At 57.7% G+C, this 25314-nt stretch overlaps 1 protein-coding gene across 2 annotated transcripts in view; it reads right to left on the bottom strand.

The window, feature by feature from the left end:
* The window catches only part of INPP5A (inositol polyphosphate-5-phosphatase A), a 148777-nt gene that overhangs the window by 32646 nt on the left and 90817 nt on the right, over nucleotides 1-25314 (bottom strand). For both annotated transcript variants that reach the window (XM_066355184.1, XM_066355183.1), the window contains exons 5-8: nucleotides 20600-20663; nucleotides 15573-15676; nucleotides 9573-9625; nucleotides 7990-8109 (exon numbers count right to left, since the gene is read on the bottom strand). In XM_066355184.1, coding sequence (XP_066211281.1) covers nucleotides 7990-8109; nucleotides 9573-9625; nucleotides 15573-15676; nucleotides 20600-20663 — 341 coding nt within the window. The remainder of the gene's footprint in view (nucleotides 1-7989; nucleotides 8110-9572; nucleotides 9626-15572; nucleotides 15677-20599; nucleotides 20664-25314) is intronic.

Raw genomic sequence — 25314 nt, forward strand, 5'->3', positions numbered from 1 at the left:
GCCCTGAGGGTGCAGGGAGGGCAGCAGTGCTCCCCAGGCCCAGGTGTCCATGTGCCGGACTCCCAGGCTGGCCAGGCGTGCAGATGACGGCAGCAGGAGGACGTGCGTGCGGCCTGCACGGCTGTGAGCACACACCAGGTCCCGTCCCTCCCGCTGGGGCTCCTCCTGTCCCGCGAGCCTCGTTGCAGTGGGTGCAGGCTGAGGGCTGGTGTGTAAAGCAGGGAGTCGACACCTGCCAGTCCATTGTGACTTTCTGGAGCTGACACCATCACAGTAGATCTGAGCTCTAAGGCAGCGCTCTCCCCAGCAGGGGGTGGGGGGCAGCGAGAAATCACTGCTGTTTCAGGGAAGAGGCCACACTCCTGTGTTGTGGAATCCGTGAGGTTCACAGGTGAGTGACGCCGGGCGGCTGTGTGGAGGGCGGGGCAGGAGGAAGTCATGCCCCAGCCCACAGCAAGGCCTGCGGGAGCACACATCCAGAGTGCGCTGAAGGGGCACAAGGTGCTCTCTGCCCACAGACAGGTGCCACTGCTCCCAGAGCACATGCTAGGCTGGGCACTGGTGGGTTGGACGACAGAAATGTCCAGCTCACCTGCAGTCCTCACAGCTGCGGAGAGGGAACGAGAGGCTACGAAGGGTTGTGAGCCGCTGACACCCACCTGCGGCTCGGGAAGCAAACACCCATCTGGCTAGTTAGATGGTAGAGCCCCCTTTGAGGTAAATTTCTTTTTAAAAAACTAACAAATTTGATTTACATCTGGGTGAATAAACTTTAAGAACCTCTAAGTGTTCAGAGAGAGAAGATGCTGCCGACCCTGGGCTGGGCTCTTCCTCCCACAAGGGACCGAGCTGGTGGGGGGCCCGGGGGGATGTACCTGCAGGGGCGAGGGGCTTCATAGACCTGTCTGGAACCTTGTAACACGGTCATTAAAAACCTAAACGGGATCACATTTCCATGGCTGCGCTCTTCCTGACGCAGTGGGGGGAGCCCATTAATAATGCGCAGGTCTGAGGTCTGTGGCCGCGTCCCGGGCTGAGGCAATCGCTTGAGTGCTGGGCCCGCGGCCCCACTTTTAATTTCAACAGAGTGCCATTTGGACCGGGAGAAAAAGAGCGTTGTTTTAAAATTAATTACCTTGTCAGGAGCTATTATGATTAAAAAGTAGGCCCACATCAATATTGTGTGCCTAATTCAAAAAGGGAATTACAAGAACAACCATAAAAATCAATGTTTTGGACTTGAAAACGGAGTGTCTTTCTGTCTTGACAGGTGATTTCATTATGAGACAAGCCACAGCGACATCGCTGCGTCACCGAGGACGCCCCGTGAGCGGAACTGGGCTGTGGACTCGCGGTGCCCCGTGCTGCGGAGGAAGGACCTCCAGTAACGAGACACCCTCTCCAGGGAGTCATGGCTAAGTGTTCAGAAATCCCAGTGTTTCCGGTTGGTCACCTCGAAACTCAGGCCTGCCGTGCACCCTAAGACGCCAGCTGTCCCCTCCAGTGACCAACACGCCGGGGCTGCTCCTTGTCTTTCTCTCCATTCTTGTCTTTTAACTATGAATGCAGTGAAGTTACACTTCACTAGGAATCGGCTAACATCAGTTTTTGTCTCTCAGATCTGGTAGAGACCATATTCCCTGTCTAACAATTTTTTGTTTGTTTGTATTTTTCTGAAGCTGGAAACAGTCCAGGGGAGGCAGTCAGACAGACTTCCTCATGCGCCCGACTGGGATCCACCCGGCACGCCCACCAGGGGGCGATGCTCTGCCCATCTGGGGTGCCGCTCTGCTGCAACCAGAGCCATTCTAGCACCTGAGGCAGAGGCCATGGAGCCATTTTCAGCGCCCGGGCCAACTTTGCTCCAATGGAGCCTTGACTGTGGGAGGGGAAGAGAGAGACAGAGAGGAAGGAGAGGGGGAGGGGTGGAGAAGCAGATGGGCGCTTCTCCTGTGTGCCCTGGCTGGGAATCGAACCCGGGACTCCTGCATGCCAGGCCGACGCTCTACCACTGAGCCAACCAGCCAGGGCCTGTCTAACAATTTTTATTAACAAAAACATCAACAATAGAAAATACTAAAACCAGGCAGACTATTTTAGAGTTCCTTAAAAGTGTCCTCTAACCTTAAATACCTCACTGAACTGCGTGTGACAGAAATGTCTCAGCTGCTATAAACAAGTCGACCAATTCATTTCCCATCCAGGAATGGGGGCTGTTTCCGTGCTGGCACTGGCTTGGTGAGGCCGCAGCCCCAGGTGGACAGCCCGGAGAAGAGGACCGTGTGCAACAGGAAATGGGCCAGTGTCAGTACGACGCAGCACATGTCCCTCTGGTGGTCCCACAGCATCCCATGCTGCAGTCCCATCAATAAGCGCGCCTAGGCTTCAGTGACCAGCCTGCTGGCCAGCTGGCAGGTGCCCTCTGAGCTCGGCCTTCCGAGGCCCCTGTGCACACTTCCTGAGCTGGGCCAGGCTAGTGGACCTGCCGTGCCCACCACAGCACCCGGTGGCAGTCGCGGGCCTTCCCAGTCATGGGGACACTCAAGCCCTCAGACACTCAGGCGGGGTTGACCTGGAGCAGCTGCGGTGTCTCGGGCGCAGACACAGCCTCAACGGCAGTAATCACCAGAGGCGTCCCCATGGGAACGCTCACGTTTCTGGAAGGTCACCTGCTGTGTGGAAGTCTGAGGCCTGCTCTGTAGTGTCTCCTCGAGCCCCCATGTGACTGTGGAGGTGGGTCTTCAAGGAGGTGGGGAAGCTTGGTGGTTCTCAGTGGGCTCGGATCTGACAGACCTGGTAGCCTCGGAATAAGAGGCCCCAGAGGCGTCCACGGGGCATGGAGGACACGGTGAGAAGGGGGCAGTTGCAAGTCCAGGAGGCAGGCCCCCCCAGACCTCTGGCCTCCAGCCTCCGGAGCTGGGAGAAATGACGGTGTGGTTCCAGCCACCAGGTCTGCACTGCGCGGTGGGAGCCCAAGCGGAGGGCCAGGCTCCCAGGTCTGGCGCGGGCCTCACCTCCCTGTCTGTTCACTGCAGGGGTCTCTGGCCACATGGCTGCTTCTTGGGGTGGGGCGCCAGGGGCCAGGCGGCCTCAGGCCCAGTCACTCTGTCGGTGCTTCTCTGTCACTACCCACTGCCAGTCTCCTAACACCACGCCATGGGACGCTGTTCCCGTGAGAACCTCTCGGGCAGCGTGGCGCGGGACCCCGTAGTGCACCCAGGGGCATGAGCTGGGCTGCATTAGCAGTCGGCATTTTCACTCGTCCTCAAACAGCGTGGGACATCACCTCACTCGCTGCACCGCGGCTGACAGCGGCACACGGGAGGCCCCTCCCACCGCGACTTTCCTCCTCAGCGTCAGGCAGAAAGCACAGGCTGACTCCAGCCCAGTGAGCCCCACAGCCTTCACCAGTGGGGGTGCAGGGTGACCCTCGGCCTATAGGCTCTGGGAAATGCAAACCATGCCACGCCCCCAGCTGCTGCAGGCATGTGAGACAGGCCCCTGGAGGACACAGGCGTGGGCCCAGGCATGGTTCAGGGCAGTGGGCAGCCAGAAGCACGTTTCCCGACATTGTCCTGAATGTCAGCAGGACACTGAGGATGCCCACAGCAGAGCCTGGCTGGAGCCGGAGGGCTGAGTGGGGATGCCTGCGAACATGTACCCAGGTGCTCGTGGTGCAGGTGACAAGGCGCGCAGACTGTGCAAATGTGCACACGTGTTCACGGATGACGGAGAAATGTGGTCTGTGTGCAAGGGAAGGACAGGCACTGGGTGGAGACGGGGGGCGGGACAAGGGTTCAGTGTGGAGAACACAGGGGAGTTGGGGTGTCTGTGGTTCATTCCTTAGCAGAAGGACGCACGACACAGGCTCGTAGCGCGTGTACTGAGCGAGCTGACAGAGGGTGCGTGGCCATCATCACAGCCTGCTACGTGCTTCTGGACGTGGGAATTAGTTTCCAATAAATAAGAGAAAGGGTACATTATAGATGCATCAATCATCTGAGACAGAGGAACAAAGAGCTCGTTTGTTTGTTGGGACGGCAACTGGACTTCTCGCGTCCTCACTGGGTGCGATCCCGCCCTGGGTGCAGGGGGATGGTGGGGACGGTGGCCTGTCCAGCCTGGACTCCATGCCCTCTGAGCTGGGCCCCAAACAGACACAGCCGAGTGGACTGAGGCCCGAGTGGACGTGCAGATGACCAGGAAGGTGCGGGAGGAGCGCCCAGGCCTGCCCTCTGCCTGGAGACCCGCCCCACTCCTCGCCCACCAGGAGCGAGTGCTGGGAACGGCCTGAGAGACACATTCAGGCCAGAGGCCTTTGAGCAGGCTGACAGCTGACTGATGACCGCCCCCAGCACGACAAAGGGGCCGTGGGCGGCCGGCATCACAGCGCCTCTCCCTGGGAAACTAATTGCCCCAAATTGTTTGCAGCAACATTATTTTTCTGGCCATCATCCCTTCTGAATGCCCAAAATGAGCATGAAACAACTCTTTTGACCGGACATAAAAGTTAAATGTCCCAATGTTGATCAAATTAACTTCAGCACTGTGACAATAGACTGTATTTGTGAGGAAATAATACGGGGGGAACAAAGAGGTGCTTTATGCCAAGATTTCACAGTTGTAATGTAAAAATGTTTCTGTTGAACTAGGCCAGGCCCCATCTCAAAGGGGACACAGAAGAGCCCTGTCACTTGTGGAAAAAAAAAATTTCATTTCACGGCCAAGAGCTCCAGGAGGTGTCAGGAAGTCTCAGCCTCAGTGAGGAGACCGCACGCTGAGGCCTCTGCTTCTGGTTTAATCCCCTTCGTTCCCCAGAGAGCTGCACTGTGTCTGTGAGGTCCCCACAATAGGTACAGAGGTGCAACGGCCCTCTGCACGCGGAGCCTCCCAGAGTCCCCAGGGTGGAGGGATCCCAGGCCGATGGTGGCCCCCCACCGGGGAGCACTGGTCCCTGAGTGTCACCTGATACTCTGCATTAATTGGAGGTTTGTCTTCTTTTTAAAAGTTTCAAAGCAAGAGAATAAAAGAAAAAAATTCAAAAATTAAATTGCACAGAAAACGAGATTTGCAATGCCTACCCCACCCCTGCAGAAACACTGGCTGCACCCCAACCCTGCAGCCCTGTCCTCTGCTGTCTCCAGGAGCCCACCTGCCGCGGGCTGCAGTGAGGGCGCGCGGGGCCGCGCCTACACACACCCGGGCCCCCGGCCCCAGTGACGCGCATCGGCCCTGCGGAAGGGTAGACCCTTCTGAAGAGTCTACACACTTCAGACAAAGAGAATCTGTCTTTCCATTTTTTAAATGAGCTTCTTATTTTGGAATAATCTTAGATTTACAGGAGAGTTGCAAATGCAGCCCTGGGTGCCTCTTAGTTTAAACACAGGGTCCACCAGCAGCTCTGGGGGGGGGGGGACTTGAGGCTCACAGGCCACCGTCCCCAGGTCTGATGCCACGGGCTCACGGAAATGGGGCCACAGAGCTTCACGGGGAGATTAGCCCCGCTCTCAGGAGTGTCCTCGCTGTCTCTGTGTCCACGGCCTGCACACAATGCTCCCAGAGGCTCCCAAAGCGTGAATGGGGCACTGTTGGTGGCAGCGTCCATTCAAAGGGCCAGCGTGGCATTGTCCTCCCAATCGGCAAAGCAGAATGCAGTCTGCTGGTGGCTGCCAAAAGGTTAGCAGCCCTGATGAGAGGGCGGCCCGGCATTCACGCTCCTACAGAGCGGCCCTTTGTGCTGAGGGCAGGGGCCGGATCTGCGGCTGGCCGAGCCCCCACAGAGGCGACTCGTGGGAATGCAAAGCCACAGCACAGGGCTGGGACCCCAAGGCTGCTTTCCCTGAGGCCGCAGAGGAACGGCAGTGTGGGGCAATGACACGCTTTCATGCCATAGCTCATGGACAAGCTTGTCGTGGTCAGCACACCAGACCACCTGCACACAGCCCGCCTCAGCCCCGGCTGTGTGGGCCCCCGTAGCGCTCGGCAGCCACGGGGCCGCTGGCTGGGCAAGAGCCCACAGCAGAGCCCTAGTGAGGTCCCAGTTCTAGCTACTGGCTTGCTGCTCCAGGGATGGCGGCTCTGCCCACAGCACCCCAGCCTGGCTGCTTTCGGGAGACCAGCCCTGGCTGCCGCCAAGGACCCCTCCCCTGAGCCTGGTGTCATTGCATACCCTGCCTTTCTTGCCTCCTTCTGAACCAAGACTGTCCCACGCCAGTGCCATCGGGCCAGTGCCCATAGTGAGCAGTGCGGGGCAGCGCTGGCCTCCACACAGACTTGGCAGCCCCAGGGCCTGCGTGCTGGGGGCACTCTAGAACCAGCCAGGTGCGAATGGGCAACAAGAGGCTCGTGGACGAGATGGCCAAAGATGCGGTGCCTGGACAGAGGGACGTGAGAGCCCCATCCCAGCAGTCACGGGACAGCAGGCTGGGACCAGCCACGGGCCCCACGGCTCCTTGTGGCCGAGAACTCAGGTTAGGGCTCAGGTCTGCTCTGTCCCTCCACCACCTCAGGTCACCCAGTTCTGAGCTGAGCCCAGCCCAGTCCACACCCGGGAAGCTGCGTTAGGGGTTGAGGGCAGGCCACCCACACTCCTGCCTCCCTGTGAGGGCCCTGCCAGAGGCCTGGACAGGACCCAGCCCTCGTCTCAGGGCCTCAGAGGTGAGGTGACGGCATTGCCACACAGCAGCTACGGCAGCCCAAGGGTCCCTGTGGCACAACAGGGTGAAGCCCAGGAGGGAAGCGGGTACAGACAGGAGGCCTGAAAGGTCAGAGTCCAGATGCCATGCCAGAGAGAGGGTGGCTGGGGACACGAGGCTGGGCAGGGGGGTGGCCAGTCCTCAGTGCATGACGAGGACAGCAAGGGGCCTGCAGAATCCTGAGGTCACCAGGCAGGAATAGGGAGACGGCTAGACTGTGGCAGTGGCTGTCCCGAGCCTGAGTAGATGGCTGACCATCACCTGGGTCATGGGCTGTGGGTGGAGAGGACTCAGTGAGGACTGAGCAGGACGAGCAGCCCTGGGACTTGACTTCTAGTCTGAGCTCAGGCGAGACATCTGTCTGGTCCTCAAACCAAACCTACCCCCATCCATCGAGTTTGAGGGGCTGCCTCTCTTCTAAATGACCACCCGTCAGCTCTGATCCTGTGAAGGGTCAGGCGATACCACCAGAAACAAAGGGAGACTCCCCCAGGGTCCAGGGCAGGAGGGGACTGAGCAGAGGCTGCTGGGAGCATGGGTCTGGGGCAGGACAGCTTCCACCAGAAACAGAGGAAGACTCCCCCAGGGTCCAGGGCAGGAGGGGACTGAGCAGAGGCTGCTGGGAGCATGGGTCTGGGGCAGGACAGCTTCCGCCAGAAACAGAGGGAGACTCCCCCAGGGTCCAGGGCAGGAGGGGACTGAGCAGAGGCTGCTGGGAGCATGGGTCTGGGGCAGGACAGCTTCCACCAGAGGCAGACCTCTCACCAGAGGAGCATGACCCCCGGACCCGGGCCCGGGGTCTGGCGGCTGGACTGGGAGGGCAGAGCTGGGAGGGAGGAGGCCCTTGGCCAGCGGGGCCTCACTGAGCTGACTGCACAGCTGGGGATGTCCAGGGGCCCCAACCCAGCCCGTCAGCTCCAGGAGCAGCAGGGAGCCAGAGCCATGGAAGGCGCCGTGCGGGTGGCGGACCCGGGGACACTGCTCCCCAGCCCACAGCCACGTGCCACGTCAGAGTCCCAGGCACACCAGCTGGTGTCTTTTTCTGTCCCAGCTCTGGGTATGTTTTCTGTCTCCCCCATGACATTGAAGAGAACGAGGGGCGCAGCCCACCCTAAGTAAGCCTGTCTGGGAGGGACCACTAGGGCCTGGGCTAGGGGTCAGGGTTTGTGTCCCATCAATGGGTCAACCTTGTTGAGTTCCGTATTTCTGGCAAATAGAAAAACAAAAATGGGAGAAATTGTCTCAAAATAACGAGCCTTATCCCCGGGAGTGGGGGACTGCACGCAGCACCTACCTGTCAAGGACGTAGCCCAGGGCCTTGTGCCGGACCCCTGCATACACGGACGGGCTCGTCTCCCAGGCAACCAAATTGGAAGCATCGTGGAAGAGGTGGATGTTCACCAAGTCAAAGGCGCTGCGGAGACAGAGAGGAGCCCAGATGAAGCTGCTCCTGCGGGAGGTGAGTGGTCAGCCCTGACCCAGGGCCCCAGGGGTCACCCAGGCCAGGCCAGCTGTGCTCCATGCTCCTGTCCTCAGATGCTCCTGACCCAGAGCAGCACACACCTGCTCGGGGACACACAAGACCTGAAGTGTCCTCTGAATCTTCGCAAGATCACAGAAACTTTTCTCAAGCTGTCCATGAACCAGGAGGAGTTGGAGGGGGCCGGGGGGAGGCCTCAGCTCCCTCAGGCAGCAAGGGACTTGGTCTCAGGTGCCTACAGTGCTCACTGTCGGGGTCCAACGACTGGGGACCACTAAGTGACTCACTTCAGTTCCAGGGGGCGCTCAGGGAAGGCCCAGCAGTCATCCTGCAGCCCCAGCTTTTGTGGGGCTGTGGTGAGGCAAGGATGCATGCAGTTAGCACCCCCAGCCCTGCCTGTCCACCACGGTCACCTGCAGAGCTGGGACACCAGGCCCCAGACCCAGCAGATAGGACTGACCGTGGAGATGGAGCGTCGATAGCTCAGCCTCCCTGGACTGGCAGGAAGACCTCCAGCCGGTCCCTGGAGCCCGCCCACTGCCCTGCCCCCACTGTGCGAGGTGGCCTGTGTGACCCAAGGCGAAGGGCAGGAGTGTGGCCACTGCTCCTAGAGCAGGAACCTGAGCCCCCAGGAGGCCCCTGTGCAGACAGCAGAGCTGCTCCTCCCAAGTCCCCGCCTGCACGGGGGGGTCATGGCCGACTTGGGCAGCCTGATGGGGTGTTCTGGGGTCAGGTGGGGGACACAGGCACAGAGCTGGCCGCTGACCCAGCTGAGCTGCGCCTTTCCCCACTGCCCGGCAGTGGGGTGTGTACCCTCAGCTGGCGCAAGCCTGCCAGCAGCAGAAGGGTGCACACCCCGTCCAGGACGTGCAGATTGCGCTCACAGCCAGCCATGTCAGCGTGAGCAGAGCTGGTCTCCGCAGCCAGGAAGGCAGCCAGGGGTGAGATTTCCTGTCGCACCACTGAGAGCCGCTGCCCGCAGGAAAGCCTGCCTGGGTCTCAGGTGGGGGGTCCTACCGCAGCCACGCCCTAAACCCCATAGGACACGCTGCTGGGCTGCCATCACGCAGTGGAACATGACTGCAGTGGGCCACAGCGCGGGCTGCCAGGAGAAGCCAGCTGCTCTCGGGGTGGCGCTGGGAATATCGTGGCCACAAAGGAGAGAGCCTCGCCTCAGAGTGTGACAGTGCATCATGTCACACAGGGTGACAGTGCATCATGTCACACAGAGTCCCTGGCAGCAAGGAGGAATGCAGAGCGGGGTTCAGGTGGCTGGGGCACTTGGGCGGCACGGCCTCTGAAGGGATGTCTGACACACACGATGTATAAAACACAAGGGGGAACTAGCAGCTGAAGAACTCCACGAGGCAGAGACGGCCGTCAGCATAGACACGTACCAGTCCGCGATGCACCATCTAGTCCGAACGAAGCCTTTTCTTGACCATTTGCACTGAAAAATAAACAGGTCACACAGGTGAGCGGTCAAGAGGAAGGGAAGGCCTCTCAGAGAACACTAATCTCTCAGCTCAGAGGGGCTGAGATGCCACTTTCAGGACAGGAAGCCCCCGCACACAGCTCCGGCAGGGTGGACAGGCACGGGCAAGCATGGCGACTCCAGCTTTCAGCCCCTTCCCCGGAAGGAGGAGGCTACCAGCAAACCACAGTTGCCCAGGCTCAGAAGAGGGCACTGTGGCCAAACCACGGGAACTCCTGAGCAGTGTCTGCAAAGATGTGCCAACAGCGAGCACATGGCTGGCAACGAAGGCCCGCTCAGGATCTCCCGCGGGCACGCTCCAGGAGCTGGGGCCTGGCCCTGCCGCGGGAGAGCTGGTCACACTGCTGGACAGCAGACCAGGAGCCCGGCCCCGACTCACGACTTGTCTCCCCTCCCTCGGGTGTCCTTTGCTGGGGATGCTGCAACTGGGTCATAGGCCCACGTCCCTCCCTTGCTGGCTCCTGACCTGGCAGGGCCAGAGCAGATGGGGCGTGTGGGGCGAGGCCCACGCTGCCTCCCAGAGACCCACGGGGCTGCCACCTGTCTGCCCACACGTGCCCAGGCTGGGCCAGGGAGGAGGACGCAGCTGTGATGGTGGCAGCGTCTGTGCCACACTGTCCAGAATGGGAGCCATCGGCCAGCTGGAGCCGCCAACCACTGGAACTGTTGTTATTTTATCTTAATTTTAATTTAAATAGCAACACCAAACAGGGTCACTTCACAACTTAAGCAGCTTGGAGACTGGAGCTCCTGCCCAGCACCCCTTGAAAGCCCCCAGGAGACACGGGGAGACCTTGCTGAGCTCTCAGCTCGCAGACACTGTGTTGGCAACCGTGTGCATGCTGGACGAGAACATCCTGTTCCCTCCGACACTCCTGGCCGGAGCACGCACCTGTGCATGGTCACCTGGGTCACCTGGGAATGGGGGCAGGGCTGGGGGGGGCGCACCCCCTGGGCCAGCCCTCTTCGCTGCGCTGGGAGTGAGAAGCAAGGACAAAGGTAACCGCACAGGAACCCACAGTCAGGCGCTGACGGAAGTGCTCCCTGCGTGGAGGGCCCGGACGGTTCGTCGACAAACACCCGGCGTCCAGGCCCTGCCAGGCCACTGCCCTGTGGCTGCTGCCCCACGGCTCCCTCCACTTCCCCTGACAGCTGGACTTCGCGAGTGACATCTAGACACGGCCCCTGCTTCTCCACTGCACGTGGCCTCACAGCAGTTTGCTTCCTGCATCCAGCCCTCTGCCCAGAGAGCTCTCTTTCATTCCAAATTGTTGTGTCTCTTGGCTATGCCCCAGACAAATTCATTAATACTCTGAGTCCTGATTTGACCGCACCTGGTTCAGTCTGTTATTTTCAGCATCCGTAAGGCCTATGAGCACCACCCCACCCAGCCTGGGACCCGGGGTCAACAGGCCTAGGGCCTGATGCTCACAGCAAATTCAGTGCTCACGTCAGTCATGGGCCAGGCACCACCAGCTCCCATTTTACAGACCAGAAAACTGAGGCTCAGAGGTTAAGAACTGTGCTCAAGGTCACAGAGCAAGAGGGTGGGAAGAGCTGGATTCAGGGATTCAGGCGGCTTGACTCTCACCCTGCCCAGATGGGACATGGTGGGGACAGAGCCACCCTGACCCTCTGTGGCCATGTCTTCTGTCAGTGCAGGAGGCAAGGACAGCTTAAAGAACAGAACAGCCACCTGGCTCGGCACAGAGGGGCCTCGACACGCACCTGCTGTCTGACTTGCCCACCTGGAGAGCCCACAGTTTCTCCCCCGACCCTAGGCCACTTCCTCTTGTCCCAAAGTGAGGACGCAGCCCCAAACAGCAGAGGGACTCCCCTCCCTGAGGGGCTGTGTGGGTCAGCAGTGACCCTGCGAGGCTGCTCCTAACCACCGGCTCCCACCTCCCAGGAGAGGCCTGCACCCAGGGGCTCTAGCTCACTGCTCCCTCCTCCCTGCCCCTCCCCCACCCCCTTCCCCTCCTCTGACTCTGGACCTGGCTCTGGAACATGGGGACAGCTGAAGGACATGGCTGCCAGGCTCCATGACTTCTGGGAATAAAAACTGGTTCTGCAGCCCCTGGTCACCACCACGACCCATCCTCCAGCAAAACAGGGCACCAAGGGCTCCTTTCACTCCTGGGGGTCAGAAACAAGCTCCTCCCTTTCTCCCCAGCTCCCTCCCCTCCCACCAGGTGCCTCTGCCCGGGACCTGCCCACACCAACCACCACCCACCACAGGCGTCTGGGTGAAGGCTCGCTCCGCTCCTGTGAGGGGACAGAGCATACAGGCAGCTTGGGGCCCTATCCCATCTGTGCGCTAAGCTTTCTGGTTACGGCCACCGTCTGAAACCCCACCGAGGGCTCTAGGCTATGGTGAACAGAAACAGCAGTGGCAAGGGTGGCCGTCCTGGCTCTCAGAGAGGTTGTCACCACGAAGTGAAGCCACGTCACCCGGGCGGGAGTGGGGGTTGCCATGCCGCTCCCCATACAATATTAAGTCTCTGCTCAGACCCGTTAATAGGATTCCTTTAGCAGCAGATGGATGGCGAACACAGACGGCTTCATCTACTAAAAGACGGCATAAATCACCACACGCGAGGGGGGCTGCGGAAGGTTATCTCCACACCGCCTCCCCGGGAAGGGCCCGCTCTGGAGCATTAGTGAAATTAATTCATCTTTCATAAGAGCCAGGAGCAGCCTGTGATCTATGGTAACAACCAATTTCTCACTACGGGCAAGAGGAAAAACCGCCTCGGCCCCGATCGACTACACAAATCTGCTTTTTAAAAATGGGCTCACGTTATCTGGAGTGCTGCTCCCAGAGGCCGCGTCGGCAGCCCGGCTGCACCAGAGCAGCCGTAAATCAGCGGGAGTTTTGTTAGTTTTATATGCAGGGCTGTAATTATTTGGAATTGCCTCCATCGTGGTAATTACATTTAGATTATCCTTAAGTGACAGTAATAGAATAGAAGAAAGGAGATCCGTCTCAGACTAACTCCCTCCCCGAAAATGTGTCCGTGCCAAGCTGAAGGGCTGGCCTGAGGCGCAGAATGGCCGCGCGCAGGCCGGTGGCAGGCAGCGTGGCCTCCCGCCCCCCGCCCAGGTGGACCGCCCTCTGCTGAAGACACACCTGGAACTGTGTCCCCACAGAGCAGAGCCTGGGATGTGCCGGCTTCCCGTCGGCTCCCCTCAGTCCCTCTCAGATGAGGAGAGACTGACAGCTCGCTCCAGGAACGGCATGCCTATGTCTGCAGAGTTCACTCCCGAGATGATGCACGGCCACCCGGCGGGGCTGATGCCAGGTACAGCGGCCCCCTTCACAGTCAAAGTGTGGCCACCCTGAGAGTAGGCCATATGCCCCACAGGAGGCGGGCAGCCCCTTGCTGCCCGTCCTAGGGACAGCACCCTGGCCCTGGGCACCAGCGTGCCTGCCTCTCTGAAGCGGTGTCCAAGGAGGGGCACACCACAGCTGAGGCCCCCAGACCTCGCCGCATCCCACCCACACCTTCAGCTGAGCGCTGGCTGTGCAGGGAGGAGAAAGGAGCCCTGACCAGTATGCTGGACCCAGGAGCGAGTCTCCGAGCACCTGGTGGCTCCTCCCCAGGAACTGGCTCCTACATGGGACGTCCACACAGGACCAGCCCCGCCTCAGCCTCCCCTTCATCACCAGAGGACATGGTGACCGTCACAGAAGCCTCTTTAGGCAGGGTCACCACTCACGGCCCACAGGTGCTGGGACTCTGGCGTCTCCATCTCTGAGGACCGAGGTTCTGGGTTCACAAACGAGTGACGAGTGGACGAGGGGCCCCAGGAGACAGTGTGAGTTCCTGGGTGACAGGGGCTGTGTGCTGGGGTCCATCACAAGCTGGGCCTCAGGGTATAACCCATCCCGTGTGGGGGTGGGGCCAGTGTCTCTGACACGAAGACAGCTCTGGCCAGGGAGAGGCTGCAGCTATGGCTGCCTGATGGGGTCACACGTGCGGGCTGGCTGAGGCACCGGCTGGGCCCACGTGCAGGACGGAGGGTGGCCTGGGAGGACCTGGTGAGGGCGAAGTCAGGCCCATCCCCGCTTCAGCCTAGAGGCCAGGTGCCCCCTTACTCCCAACCGTGCAAACAAGGACACTGAACTGTATGTGTGTGTGGGTGTCTCAGGGCTCCCCCCACGCTGGCCTCTGTCCACTCGGCCCAGCCCTGCTACTCAACACTGACCTGTGGTGACCTGGGTGCCCCCCCCCCGCCGGACCCTGCCTTCCGTCTCAGGTGCTCATGGCCCTAACCACCTCCTCTGGGGAGCCTGAGCTGCCTGGGTCTGCTGGGTGCCTCTTCAGGCTGGGACTGGACCCCAGGATGAGAACAGAGGGCTAGGATGATTCAGGCCCCAGCCCAGCCTTTAATGGACAGTGGTGCCTGGGACCAAGGCTGAGGAGGCCTTGGGGGCTTCCTACCCAGTGGGTATCAGGTCATCGCCCCAGGGGAGCCAGGATCCTGGACATGGTGAAGGTACGTGGACTCAGGCCCTTCCTGCCCAGCTCAGGGCTGCCCCAGCCAGCCTGGCGGCCCTGGTCAAGCTCACTCTCTTCCTGCTGGGAAGAGCCGGGATCCTGGGCTGTCGCCTGTCCAGCATCCCTCTAGCTCCACCATTCACTGGGGCTCTGGTCACCCTCAGGCAAGGGCCCCTAGTGTGGGCCCTAGCGTGGACTTCAGGTAAGCATGGGTCTGGGTCAGGACAGGGGCCGGAGTTCAGCCATAACTGGACGCTGACACTGACTTCTTGTCCCGCAATGTACACAAGAGAACCATGGCCAACATAACGGGGATCCCCAGGAGTCACAGCAGGGGCTGGACTCAGGGAAGGTTGAGTCTGAAGCTTCCAGAGCTTTCCAGGCCCGTCCTCCTCCAGTTTCCCGAGGAGTGGGGACAGCAGAGGGCCGCGGGCTGCAGGACGGGAGGCTGGCCCCTGACACTGCGTCCCTGGCTCAGACAATGGATGAGGAAGCTGCCCTGGTGTGACAAGAGGGCCATCCTTTATGGAAGCAGCCACAAGAGCCCCTCAGTCCCAGCTCAGGCCATAAAGCAAGTTAATAAAGCCGTGGCCTTGCTGAAGACCAGCTCCGAGCGAGGGCGGCACTGCTGAGTGCAGCGGGCCTCGCGCAGGAGGGGCTGGGCAGTCCTCCCGGCAGGCCTGTCCCAGTGAGCGGACGCCTAGGCCTTGCGCCCACCCCCGGGCTCAGTCACAGCATTCCAGCGACAGCAGTAAACTATGACATGGGGTAGGCCCAGCGCCGGGTCACTGTGTGACCACATGGGGCTAGGAGACTCGAGCGCTGTTGTGACGCTGACAGACACCAGACCCAGCACCATGCAGGCAGCAATGCTGCATAAACAGCAAACCGCAAAGCGCATTGAACCCCAAGGATGCAGGTCAGCACGTTCTGACCGTCTTGGCCACGGGACAAACTCCCGCTCTCCCCTCACTTTCAGAGCTGAACGGAGCCACCATCACCCGAACACAGCACCTAGGCCCCAGGTGGGCCTCTTCCTGGCCACACCCCAGCTCGGGAGGGGGATTATGTGGGGTAGGTAGATCTCGGCCAGACTGACCTGCTCATACCCCAGGCCCAAAGTGAACTGGCAATTATTCCTCTACATGTTTGGGGATGGTCCCTTTGCCAGGAGACAGTTCATGGGAAGATGCAGCAGGTGATTTAAGGGTCAACACTGCACGTTCAGCTCTCACCTAACACAGCCCCGAGGAACCACGTGCAGTTCAGACCCCCTGAGGGACACGGGCGTGGCAGCCGCAGGCGTGACCCACCGAGGACAGGAAGACCCGTGTTCCACCTCCCCGTCGCACGTGCCCTCCTGAGAGTCGGGGCTGAGGGCAGAGGCTGCAGGCACACACCTCGGGGAAGTAGTCCTGCGGGAACTTCTCCTTCTCCAGCATGGGCGTGCTCTCCAGCGTGTCCGAGTAGATCTCTTTGCCAGTGACTTTCTTGTACTTCTTAGCTGGAGAGACAGAATGACGTGAACAACTGCATCACTGGGCCCTCCAAACACCCAACAGCCACGCGCCACGGGGTCCCTATCCCACCCACAGACCCCTGTGGGGAGCATGGGACACGACGAGGGCGCCGACCCAGCCGGCCAGCTGCTCCAGGCGATGCCCGTGGCTCGTACAGCGCGGCCCGCCCCCTGGAACCTGACGCTCCACTTCACTGTCTGCGCACGGCTCCCACCTGCAGATTCACGGGGCTAACTGGCATCCTCCGTTAAGACTATGACTATGTTTAAGAGGCTGATTTTACTGCTCGTTCACACCTTAATACAAATTTATTTAATAACATCGATTTCCTCCTCACACCCAGCCAACATCATTCATGTCCAAGGACAAGGGGTTTTATGTGAGCTGGAGAGGGGGGCATTGCAAACGGAGTTCCTGGAGGCCCGCCCGGGTGACTGGAAAGCAGGGGCTGCTGCCCAAGGGAGGGCCGGCACCCACTGGGGACGTGGAAGCTCTCACGCAGCTCCCACCTGTGCTGTGGGCTCCCTGACCTGCTCCCCATTCTTCCCCACACCTCGACCACTTGCGAGCACTGAGCACGTGCACAGGGACACAGCACAGGACACAGTTTGGACACCTGGGGCACAAGGCTGGGGACAGTCTTACCTATGGCATGGGGGACAGAGTCCCTGGGTGTGGCCACAGGACGGGCCTGCATGTGGGGTTGATGGAGGAGTGGGTGGCGGGGGAGGGGCCTGTGGGGGCCGAGAGCACTGGCTGTGAGAGCAGGACACAGGTGCCCGGCCCAGGCAGGGCTGAGCCACGGGCTGTCTGGAGGACTGACGGCCGCAGAGAGCCCTGGCCCTGCATTGGCTCTGGCTGCCCAGACCTAGAGGATGTCCCTGCTCCTTCCAGACGGTCAACAGCACAACGACGTGGCTGCTGGCACGGCCGGGCACGTCCGCGGGGCTCCAGGCTGCTCTGACATCCCGGGGGCGCTGCTCTGACGGCAGCATGAACACACATGTGGACTCCTCCCTCCCTCGCGAGAGGGCCACTGACAGGTGCTCTTTTCTGAAGGACCTTTAGCTAACAGCCAGGCGTGGCTCACTGGTGCCTACACGTGAGGAGAGGTCTTCTTCCTGCATCTGCTCAGGTGCATGGCTCCTCCTGGGAGAGGCTCAGTACTCGCAGCTGTTCACCCAGCCGCCCGTTCACACAGCAGAGGGACAGATGCCTCCAAGGCGAGTCCTGTGCAGATGCCCCAGGCCTCAGTGAGACAGGTGCGTGTAGGGTCATTTCAGGATCAGGGGTGGGGAGAGTTGGGAGAAGAGGCTGGCATTCTTAAAAAAATACTTTACTTTTAGAGCTGTTTTCACAACTACAAAAAACTGAGAAGAAAGTAGAGAGCTCCCACATGCCCTGTGGATACCAAGCTGCTAGCATGCTGAAGTCCCTGGTGTAGACGGTGCAGGTGATGCATACGATCGGCCTCTGTGTCCATGGACTCCCACCCACACAGATCAAAACAGTGCTGGTATTCACTGCAAACATCCCCATGGGAGGGAAGCTGAGCAGCTCAAACCCATGTTGTTCAAGGGCCAACCATCTACAGTAAGCCTCTCCATGCCTTCCTCTGGCTCGACAGCTCATTTCATTCCGTTGCTGAACACCCATCATAAGGCTGTACCACTGGCAGTCACCTATGAAGGGTATGCTCTGGTTGCTTCCCGTTTTTGGTAATATAATGATTTCATATATGACAAATATTCCTGTGCAGGATTTTGTGTGGATATAAGTTTTCAACTTACTGGAGTTAATATCAAAGGATGTGACTGCTGGGCCATGTGGTAAGAGTATGTTTAGTTTTGTGAGAACTTTCTGCCAACATGGCTGCAGGGTTTCACATTCAGCAGTGAATGAATCCCCACCTTCCCACAGCCTTGCCAACACTGGGTAGTGTCCATTTTTCAGGTTTTATCCACTCTAACAAGTGTGTGCAGCACCGCACTGATTCCACTGGCATTTCCCTGATGACACGATGCTCACATTTTTCACATGTCCATCTGTCATCTATACATCTCCTTAGATGAGACATCTGTTTCAATCTTTGGCTCATTTATTATGTTTTCTTACTGTTGAGTTATGAGTTTTTTGTTTATTTTGGATAACAGTCCTTTATCGGCTGTGTCTTTTGCAAATATTTTCTCCCAGTCCATGCTTGTCTTTTCATTTTCTTTAATAGTGTCTTCTGCAGAGCAGAACTTTTTCATTTTAATGAAGCCCAACTTATCATTTTTTTTCTTTCATGCACTGTGGTTTTGGTGTTGATCTAAAAACTCATCTGCAACCCAAGGCCACCTACCTTTCCTCCTGTTATCTTCTAGGAGTTTTATAGTCTTGTTTTACACTTAGGTCTACGATTCATTTTGTGCAGGGTGTCAGGTCTGAGTCCAGATCCATTTTCCTGCATGTGGACGGCCAGGTGTCCAGCACCACTGGCTACAGAGACTATCTTTGCTACACTGTGCTGCTTTGCCCCTTGGTCAGAGATCCCAGTTGACTGTGTACAGGGGTGTGTATCTGGGTTCTCTATTCTGTTCCAGTGACCTCTCTGTCCCCTCCCTTGTCAACGCCATGCTGTCTCATTGCCCTGGCCTCACCGCGTCCACAAGTCAGGCAGTGTCAGTCTTCACCTTGAATGCTGTGTGGACCATTCTTTGCCTCCATATAAGCTTTAGGACAAGTTTGTTGATACCCACTCAATTACTTGCTGGAGTTGCACTGAATCTGGAGATCAATTTGGGAAGAACTGACATCTTGAAAATATTGACTCTTCCTGGGGCATCTCTTCATTTATGTATTTAGAGCTTCCTTGGTTTCTTTCATTTAGAGTTTTGTAGTTTTTTTCATATAGCTCTTATATATGTTTTGTTAGATTTATTCCTAAATCCTTCATTTTTATGTGTGTGAATGGAGCTGTTACTCTGTTTTCCATTTCAAATCCCACTTGTTGACTGCTGGTGTGCAGGAAAGCTACTCTCTCGTCTGCCTCATGCCCTGTGACTTTGCTTGTTATACCAGCTTCGTTGTTGGTGATTCCTTGGGATTGTCTACAGAGATAATCATGTCATCTGAGAGTGAGACATTTTTTTCACTCCCCCCAAACAATAATCTCTCATTTCACTTTCTTGTCTTACCACCTTAGCCAAGATTCCAGGACAGTGTGGAAGAGGATGGTGAGAGTGAACATCCTCATCTTGTAACTGCTCTTATCAGAAAAGCTTCTAGTTTCTCAATACTAAGTGTGATGTTAGCTATAGGTTTTTGAAGCTTCCTTTATCAAGTTGAAGAAGTTGCCCTCTATTCTTAGATTGCTGACAGTTTTTATTACACATGGGTGTTGACTTTTGTTAAGTGCTTTTTTGTATCTCTAAATATGATCATGTGACTTTTATTCATTAGCCTGTTGATGTGACAGATTGTGTACTCACTTGTTTTTGACTGCTGAACCAGCCTTGCACAGCTGGCATAACCCTCATGGTCACAGGGTATAATTCTTCCTATGACTTAGTTCGGGGCAGAAGAGTGAACCCTGAAGAACAGGGGCTGCCGAGCAGGTGGCAGCGGCACCCCTGCCTGAGATGCCGGCCACGCTCTATACCCTGCGCCCTGCTGTGGGGCAGCAGTGACCCTGCGAGTGTGTTCAGAGCTGACGCCCTCCTGACACAGACTGCTCAGAGCATGCTCGCTGCTGTTGTGATCACAGTTCTCATCGCTGACAGCGTGAGGCCCTGGGCAAGGCTGTGCTGGAGTCACTGCACCCCCAACACGCAGCTTCAACAGCACTGCGGGCCAGCGGGAACCTCTGACTGAGCTGACTGGTAGTGAGACATGTATGCAGACGGTTCCTTAGGGAAGGCAGGCTCCACAGACGAGAGCCGCGCAGGCCTTTGGTGGGCTGACCTGCAGCAGCAGCCCTCTGCCGCCAGCCCTGCTGGGACGTCTCCCGGCTCTCCACTGGGGAACGCAACATGCTGACGGCAGTGTCTACGAAGACCGTGGCGGGAGCAGCCTTGGCTCTCCTCTCACCACATCCGCGGGTGGGAAAGTCAGATGCGCGTGTCTGAAAGTGTGTGAAGAATCCTCGGGCAACAGGGCCAGAGACACCGCCTGCTGGCTGAACCCATTCTCAGCCCTGATGCTGTCCCTGCTCCCGCCGTTCAGAGAAAATGGCTCCTCCGCTTCGTGAGGCGATCCGTCTCCCGGTGAGCACACAGCACACTGACATAATTAGTGCTCTCTGTAGTTATTACAGCTCTAATGACATTTCACATGGATGGGATCTGGCTCAGCAGCCCGCGTGGAGCTCTGCGGATTTACACAGAACCCGGAGGCACAACGCTGAGGGGGAAGTAACAGCCCCAGCAGGCCGGGTGGAGGGCTAACCCAGACATCTGTCAGGTCTGGGCAAGGGCCACAAGTGGCCCAAGCACAGGACAGGGACATGACGTCAGACAGCTCAGGCCACCCTCCCCACAGACACTGGGGCTTGCCCAGTAGACACAGGGCACACGTCCACTTGGCCAAACACAGGCTCTGGCGCTTCCCTGGGGACATCCTCTCATTCTGTTTTCGTTTCCACATCAAACAGGTACACAGATGCAGAACCTAGCCCTCCTCCTAGCCTTGGGAGCAGGGTGGAAGGGAGGGTGATGGCGTGAGGGGATGGGGTAGCCTGAGAGCCAGGTCTCCATATGCTGTCACTGGTCAGCAACAGCCATTAAGTGACACACACTGAGACCACACTGCCCGCACAGGGACACCAGGAAGAAGGGCCCAAAGGAGCCAGGCCACCAGTGGGGTGAGACGTCCATTGAGACGAGAAACCCCCAAGAATTCTGGGAATTTACAGCATGGAGTCTTACCTTTGAAGTCAAACTGGTAGATGTTTTTTAAGGATTCGTGAAGAAAATAAAAGCTTCCTAAAGCCTGTGGAGCAAAAAAAGGAACCAGGTGAGACACCACCGTGTGGGTATTTCTGACACAGTCCTGAGTGACGCATAAAACTCTCTCTCAAACAGAGTGAAAGGCCCACTCGTTGTAACTCGGGCTCAGATGCTGAGACCTGAATGTTCCCCACGGAACCCTGACACCCAAACACCAGGGCTTCCAGCCAGGAGCCCACTGCTGTCCAGGGTGTCTCACTTCTGCTGTGGGGCCCGGAGGCCCGGCAGGCGAGGGCTCTGCTGGTGGGACTGGTCCAGGTGCTCAGACATGGCTGCCCTGCCCGAGGCGTCCACACTGTCCTCTTCACCGCCTCCTCCTGGACACACGGCAGGGCTGCCACCAGGGCCCGAGCCCTGCCCTCCTCACTCAGGAAAAGGCAAAACTGCAGGGGCTGGGATAGGAGTAGGATGGCCACCAACGGAGGGTGGCATGGGACATCTGTCACTAAAAGCTACTTGTTTACCTGAAATTCAAACTTGGTGTTTGTGTGTGTGTGTGTGTGTGTGTGTGCGCGCGCGCGCGCATGGGTGTGTATGTGTGTGTGTGTGTGTATGTGTGTGTGTGTGCATGGGTGTGTATGTGTATGTGTGTGTGTGTATGTGTGTGTGTGTGCGTGGGTGTGTATACACGTGTGTACATATACGTGTGTATGCCCGAGCACATGCACAGACGTGTGCTGTGAGGGATGGCCCTGGGCACGGGCACTGGCTGAGCAGGACCGCACTCCGCCACCATGCCGCATGCGGCAGGAAGCGGGGTGGCACAGCTGAACAGCGACCCACCTTCTGTCCCAACCAGGCCCCCACACGCCACACACATGCACACACATGTGAGTACCTGAGGAAGGTGGAGAGCACCGAAGCCACCAACCCCCTCCCAGGCCTCCGTGCCTTGCATCCTGACCACCACACAAGCTGCTCGGGCCAGCTGACGCCTAACGAGACCTCCTGGGGGACAGGGTGGGAGGAGCCCCTGAGAGAGGCAGGGGAGCTGCTGGTGAGCGGATCTCATAGTCCACAGCACCTCTGCCCTCGCAGGGAGGCCCCGGCCAAACACACGGGCACCTGCCCTCAGGGGACGCAGGTCACCTGAGCCTGGGCCCAGGCTCTGCCCATCCTCAGCCCTTTGCCAGGCCTGGCCAAAGGCCGCACACTAGGGCAGGAGCCGCCTTCTGGTCTAATTTTTATCAACATCAAGATATTGTTACAGTATTTCTTTTCTACCAGCATTGTTGAAATGCAGTTGACACGAAACATTGTATAAGTTTAAGGTGCACAGTGTAATACTTGGTGTTTGTACATATTGCAAAATGGTTCTGAACATCAGTCTAGTGAACATCCATCGCCCACATAGTTACAATTTTGTTTCCTTGTGATGAGAACTTGTAAGATCTACTGGCTTAGCAACTTTCAAATATGCAGTACAGTATCTTTAGTCAACACATGGCACATCATGTCCCCGGACCTGTTTTATAACACGGACAGGTTCCAAATAAACGGAGTGTGCAGGCCACTGCTCACCTGCCCACAGCAGGTGTAAGGACAGCTGAGGTACCTTGGCAGCACACTTGGGCACACCTGGGCACAGCTGGTGCCCGGCTTCCCTTGACGTACTGTGGTGGAGGCCCTGCCGTGTAAGACAGGTGGCGGGGCACGTGTAAGTAGCCGGGAGAGGCGGGGACAGGGCTGCACCTGTGACACTCGCAGCTGCTCCTGTCATCAGTTTATTCTGAGGATATCTTAATTTGTTTTGGGCAGAACGCACTCGGAAAGGGTGTAAGTAAATAAATGTCACTACGAACACTTAAACTATTCCCTCATTGAATGTGGTAAAGCTAATACAAAGCCATTAAGTTTACAACAAATAAATGGAAGATACATCGCCAGGGCAGGTATGGAGACTCTAGTTCATAGAGTCAGAAAATCCATAATTAGCTCTAATGAATATTTAAAGTCAAAGTTCAGCTAACTTTCTCAATGTTCAGCCCGCTCTATCAATATGGTTCAGGGCCCCCATTTATCACAGAGCAACGACGTCTGCACAGCAAGGCGGGGCTGCCCCGCGGCCGCGGCCACAGCACCTGTCAGCAGTGTGCTTGATGCGCCTGAGGATATCGACTCCTTGCCTGTTTTGTTAAAAACAATTAAAATACTTTTTACATATTTATAACCCTTGACTGTCAGAGTACTTGTGAAAGCCCGTCAGCACAGCCTCAACCAGCCGTGGTGGCTCTTCTGCCAGAAGCGCAGACCTGGCAGGAGCCTGCCACGTCCTGCGGTGAGGGAGCCACGGGACAGCTGAAGTCAGCGGTGCCCTCAGCGCTGAGCCCTTGAGGCTCTGAGTGGCCGGGTGGCCACAGAGCAGGTGCCAGCTCCATGTGAACAGGAAACCGGGCATGGGACCGTCTCTGAGACAGCTATGGCCTGAAGTCCCCACCCACCCAGGCATTGGCAGAAATCAGTGCCCTGGGCGGATGAAACCCGCTCCTCAGGTGGCTCAGCAGCTGAACCAGGTGCCTGGTGAAAACACGTGTTGGCAGAGCAGTTCAGCCAGTGCCGGCCTCTGTCGCAGCCCGCCCAGTGCGGAGTGGCCACGCCCGACCCCAGCGTGCTTCTGGCGTTGAGTCCTGACAGCGGCAGCGGCTCTGCAAACACAGCCGACTGAGATGACCGTGGCGCACCGCGTCCCGCGTGCTGGGGCAGGAGGAGACCCGGGCAGGGCACCCCACCCCCCTGCCGAGGCCCCGCACAGGCGCGGGCCCAGGAAGAAGCCCCACTCCCGGTCAGAAATGCCTCCATCACTCTTTATTTGCAAACGGATCAAATGCCCGGTGATTTATCATTTCCGCAATTGGGTTGGCAGCCAGAGTACACACCATTAACCTGCCGGCCTCCTGCCTCCGGCTCACATTTTCATGAGACAGAAAAATCCTAACACTCCAATCAAGTTGACTTAGCAGGAAGGGGCCGACGGGAACACATTTTTCTTCTCCAGATACCATGAAAGCAGAACACATACAAGGGCTTCTCACGCAAGAGCGCAAGGTGGGAACAGTGGCTTTCACCGGTACCACCAATGTCCTCGGGAAGGTGTCCAGCTGTGCACCTCCAGGATGCCCGGAGTGATGGCCGGGCCTGAGCTCCCAGCAGCCAGCTGAGACAACAGAAGGGAACTCTCCTCCTAAAGTCACAGGAACAGACTACCTTCTGTCCCTCCCAAGGGACCTGGGGCGGGAATCCCCTGGGGAGCGGGTGCTCCGCTCCTGGGACAGGAGGAAGTGAAGTCCCACCACCAGGAAGGCCGACAGCATGGGTCAACACAGCACAGCACAGGGCGGGGTTCACAGCTGCGCCTAGAGGCAGCAAGTGTGTCAGTGTTTTCAACAAGTTATTTAAAGAATAGTGAGTGGATCTGTGAACAAGAAAAGAACTTCACAAGATGTTATTGGTAACTAACCTTCAATCAACAAGGTTAAGTAAATCATGGCCGGAAAGCCTCTGAATTGGGGGCATACGAGGAGTCTCCTGACGCTTGCTCCCCGTGGTTCCCAGCTCCTTCAGAGACTGCTCCGAGGACACAGGACCCCAGGGAGGGATGTGGCCTTGCCCGCGATATAGGGACCAGGCTCGCCTGTGACGGTCCCGTGGTTGGCTTGCCGTGGTTGGCTCTGTCCTCATACCCTCTCAGGATGGGCTGCAAACATTTCCGCTCTCTGAGAACAAAATTGAGGCCCTGGCAGAGGTTGAACTGGGCATTGCATCCAGCTGTGCACCTGACAGTGCCCTGGCTGCGAGTGTCCCCCACATTTTGTCTCCCCTATGTGATGAAAGAAGTGCTATGATGCTCAGGTTCACTCACAGGAACATGAGTGTGTCCCATGAACCTGCAACTCACAAGTTCACAGGCCACTCCAACCCAGGGGATGCCTGTGTAAACACCCACGCATGTGCACACAGAGCTCGCTCCAGGCAGTGGGGCTCTTGGGAGATGTGCACAGAAGTGCAGGCAGCACTTTTGGAAACACTAGCAAACTAAAACCACCCAAATCCTCAGCCCATGAAGATGGGTAAATCTGAGGTAGTCCCAGGATGGAATAGTGTAAGCATGGAAAACAAACCACACTCCCAACCACAGACGGCCTCACAGACAATGCCAAGAAAACCTAAAACGCACGTGGCATGCTGCCAGGACAAAGCATTGTCAGAAGGAGCTGAATTCAGAGGAGTAACATGATCAATGCACAGAGGGGTCATCTGTGGATCAGCGGTAAGGCGGACAGGCACACGGGCAGAGGGGGGCCCTGCTCTAGAAGCAGCACAGGTCCACGGGGGCTTCAGAGATGGTCCTGTTCAGCACCCCACAGCCACTGTCCTTTCTCCCCAGAGGCGGGCACCATCCTGAATGGCAATGATCAAGGCCAAAGGCAACAACAGCAGAGCTCGAAGCCCTCGACTTCACCACCACCGTATCTACTGTCCTCTCAGAAACTTGCTGTTTTCCATTCAAAGTTAGAGTCTAGAGATGTGTGATGTCGAGACACAAACTTTATAGTTTTTTTTAATGCTACATAATAATCCAACATACAAAAACGCTGCAGCTTATCCATTCTTCTGTTGGACGTGAAAAGTTTCCC

The sequence above is a fragment of the Saccopteryx leptura genome, chromosome 13 (assembly GCF_036850995.1).
Source record: "Saccopteryx leptura isolate mSacLep1 chromosome 13, mSacLep1_pri_phased_curated, whole genome shotgun sequence".
Taxonomy (NCBI): Eukaryota; Metazoa; Chordata; class Mammalia; order Chiroptera; family Emballonuridae; genus Saccopteryx; species Saccopteryx leptura.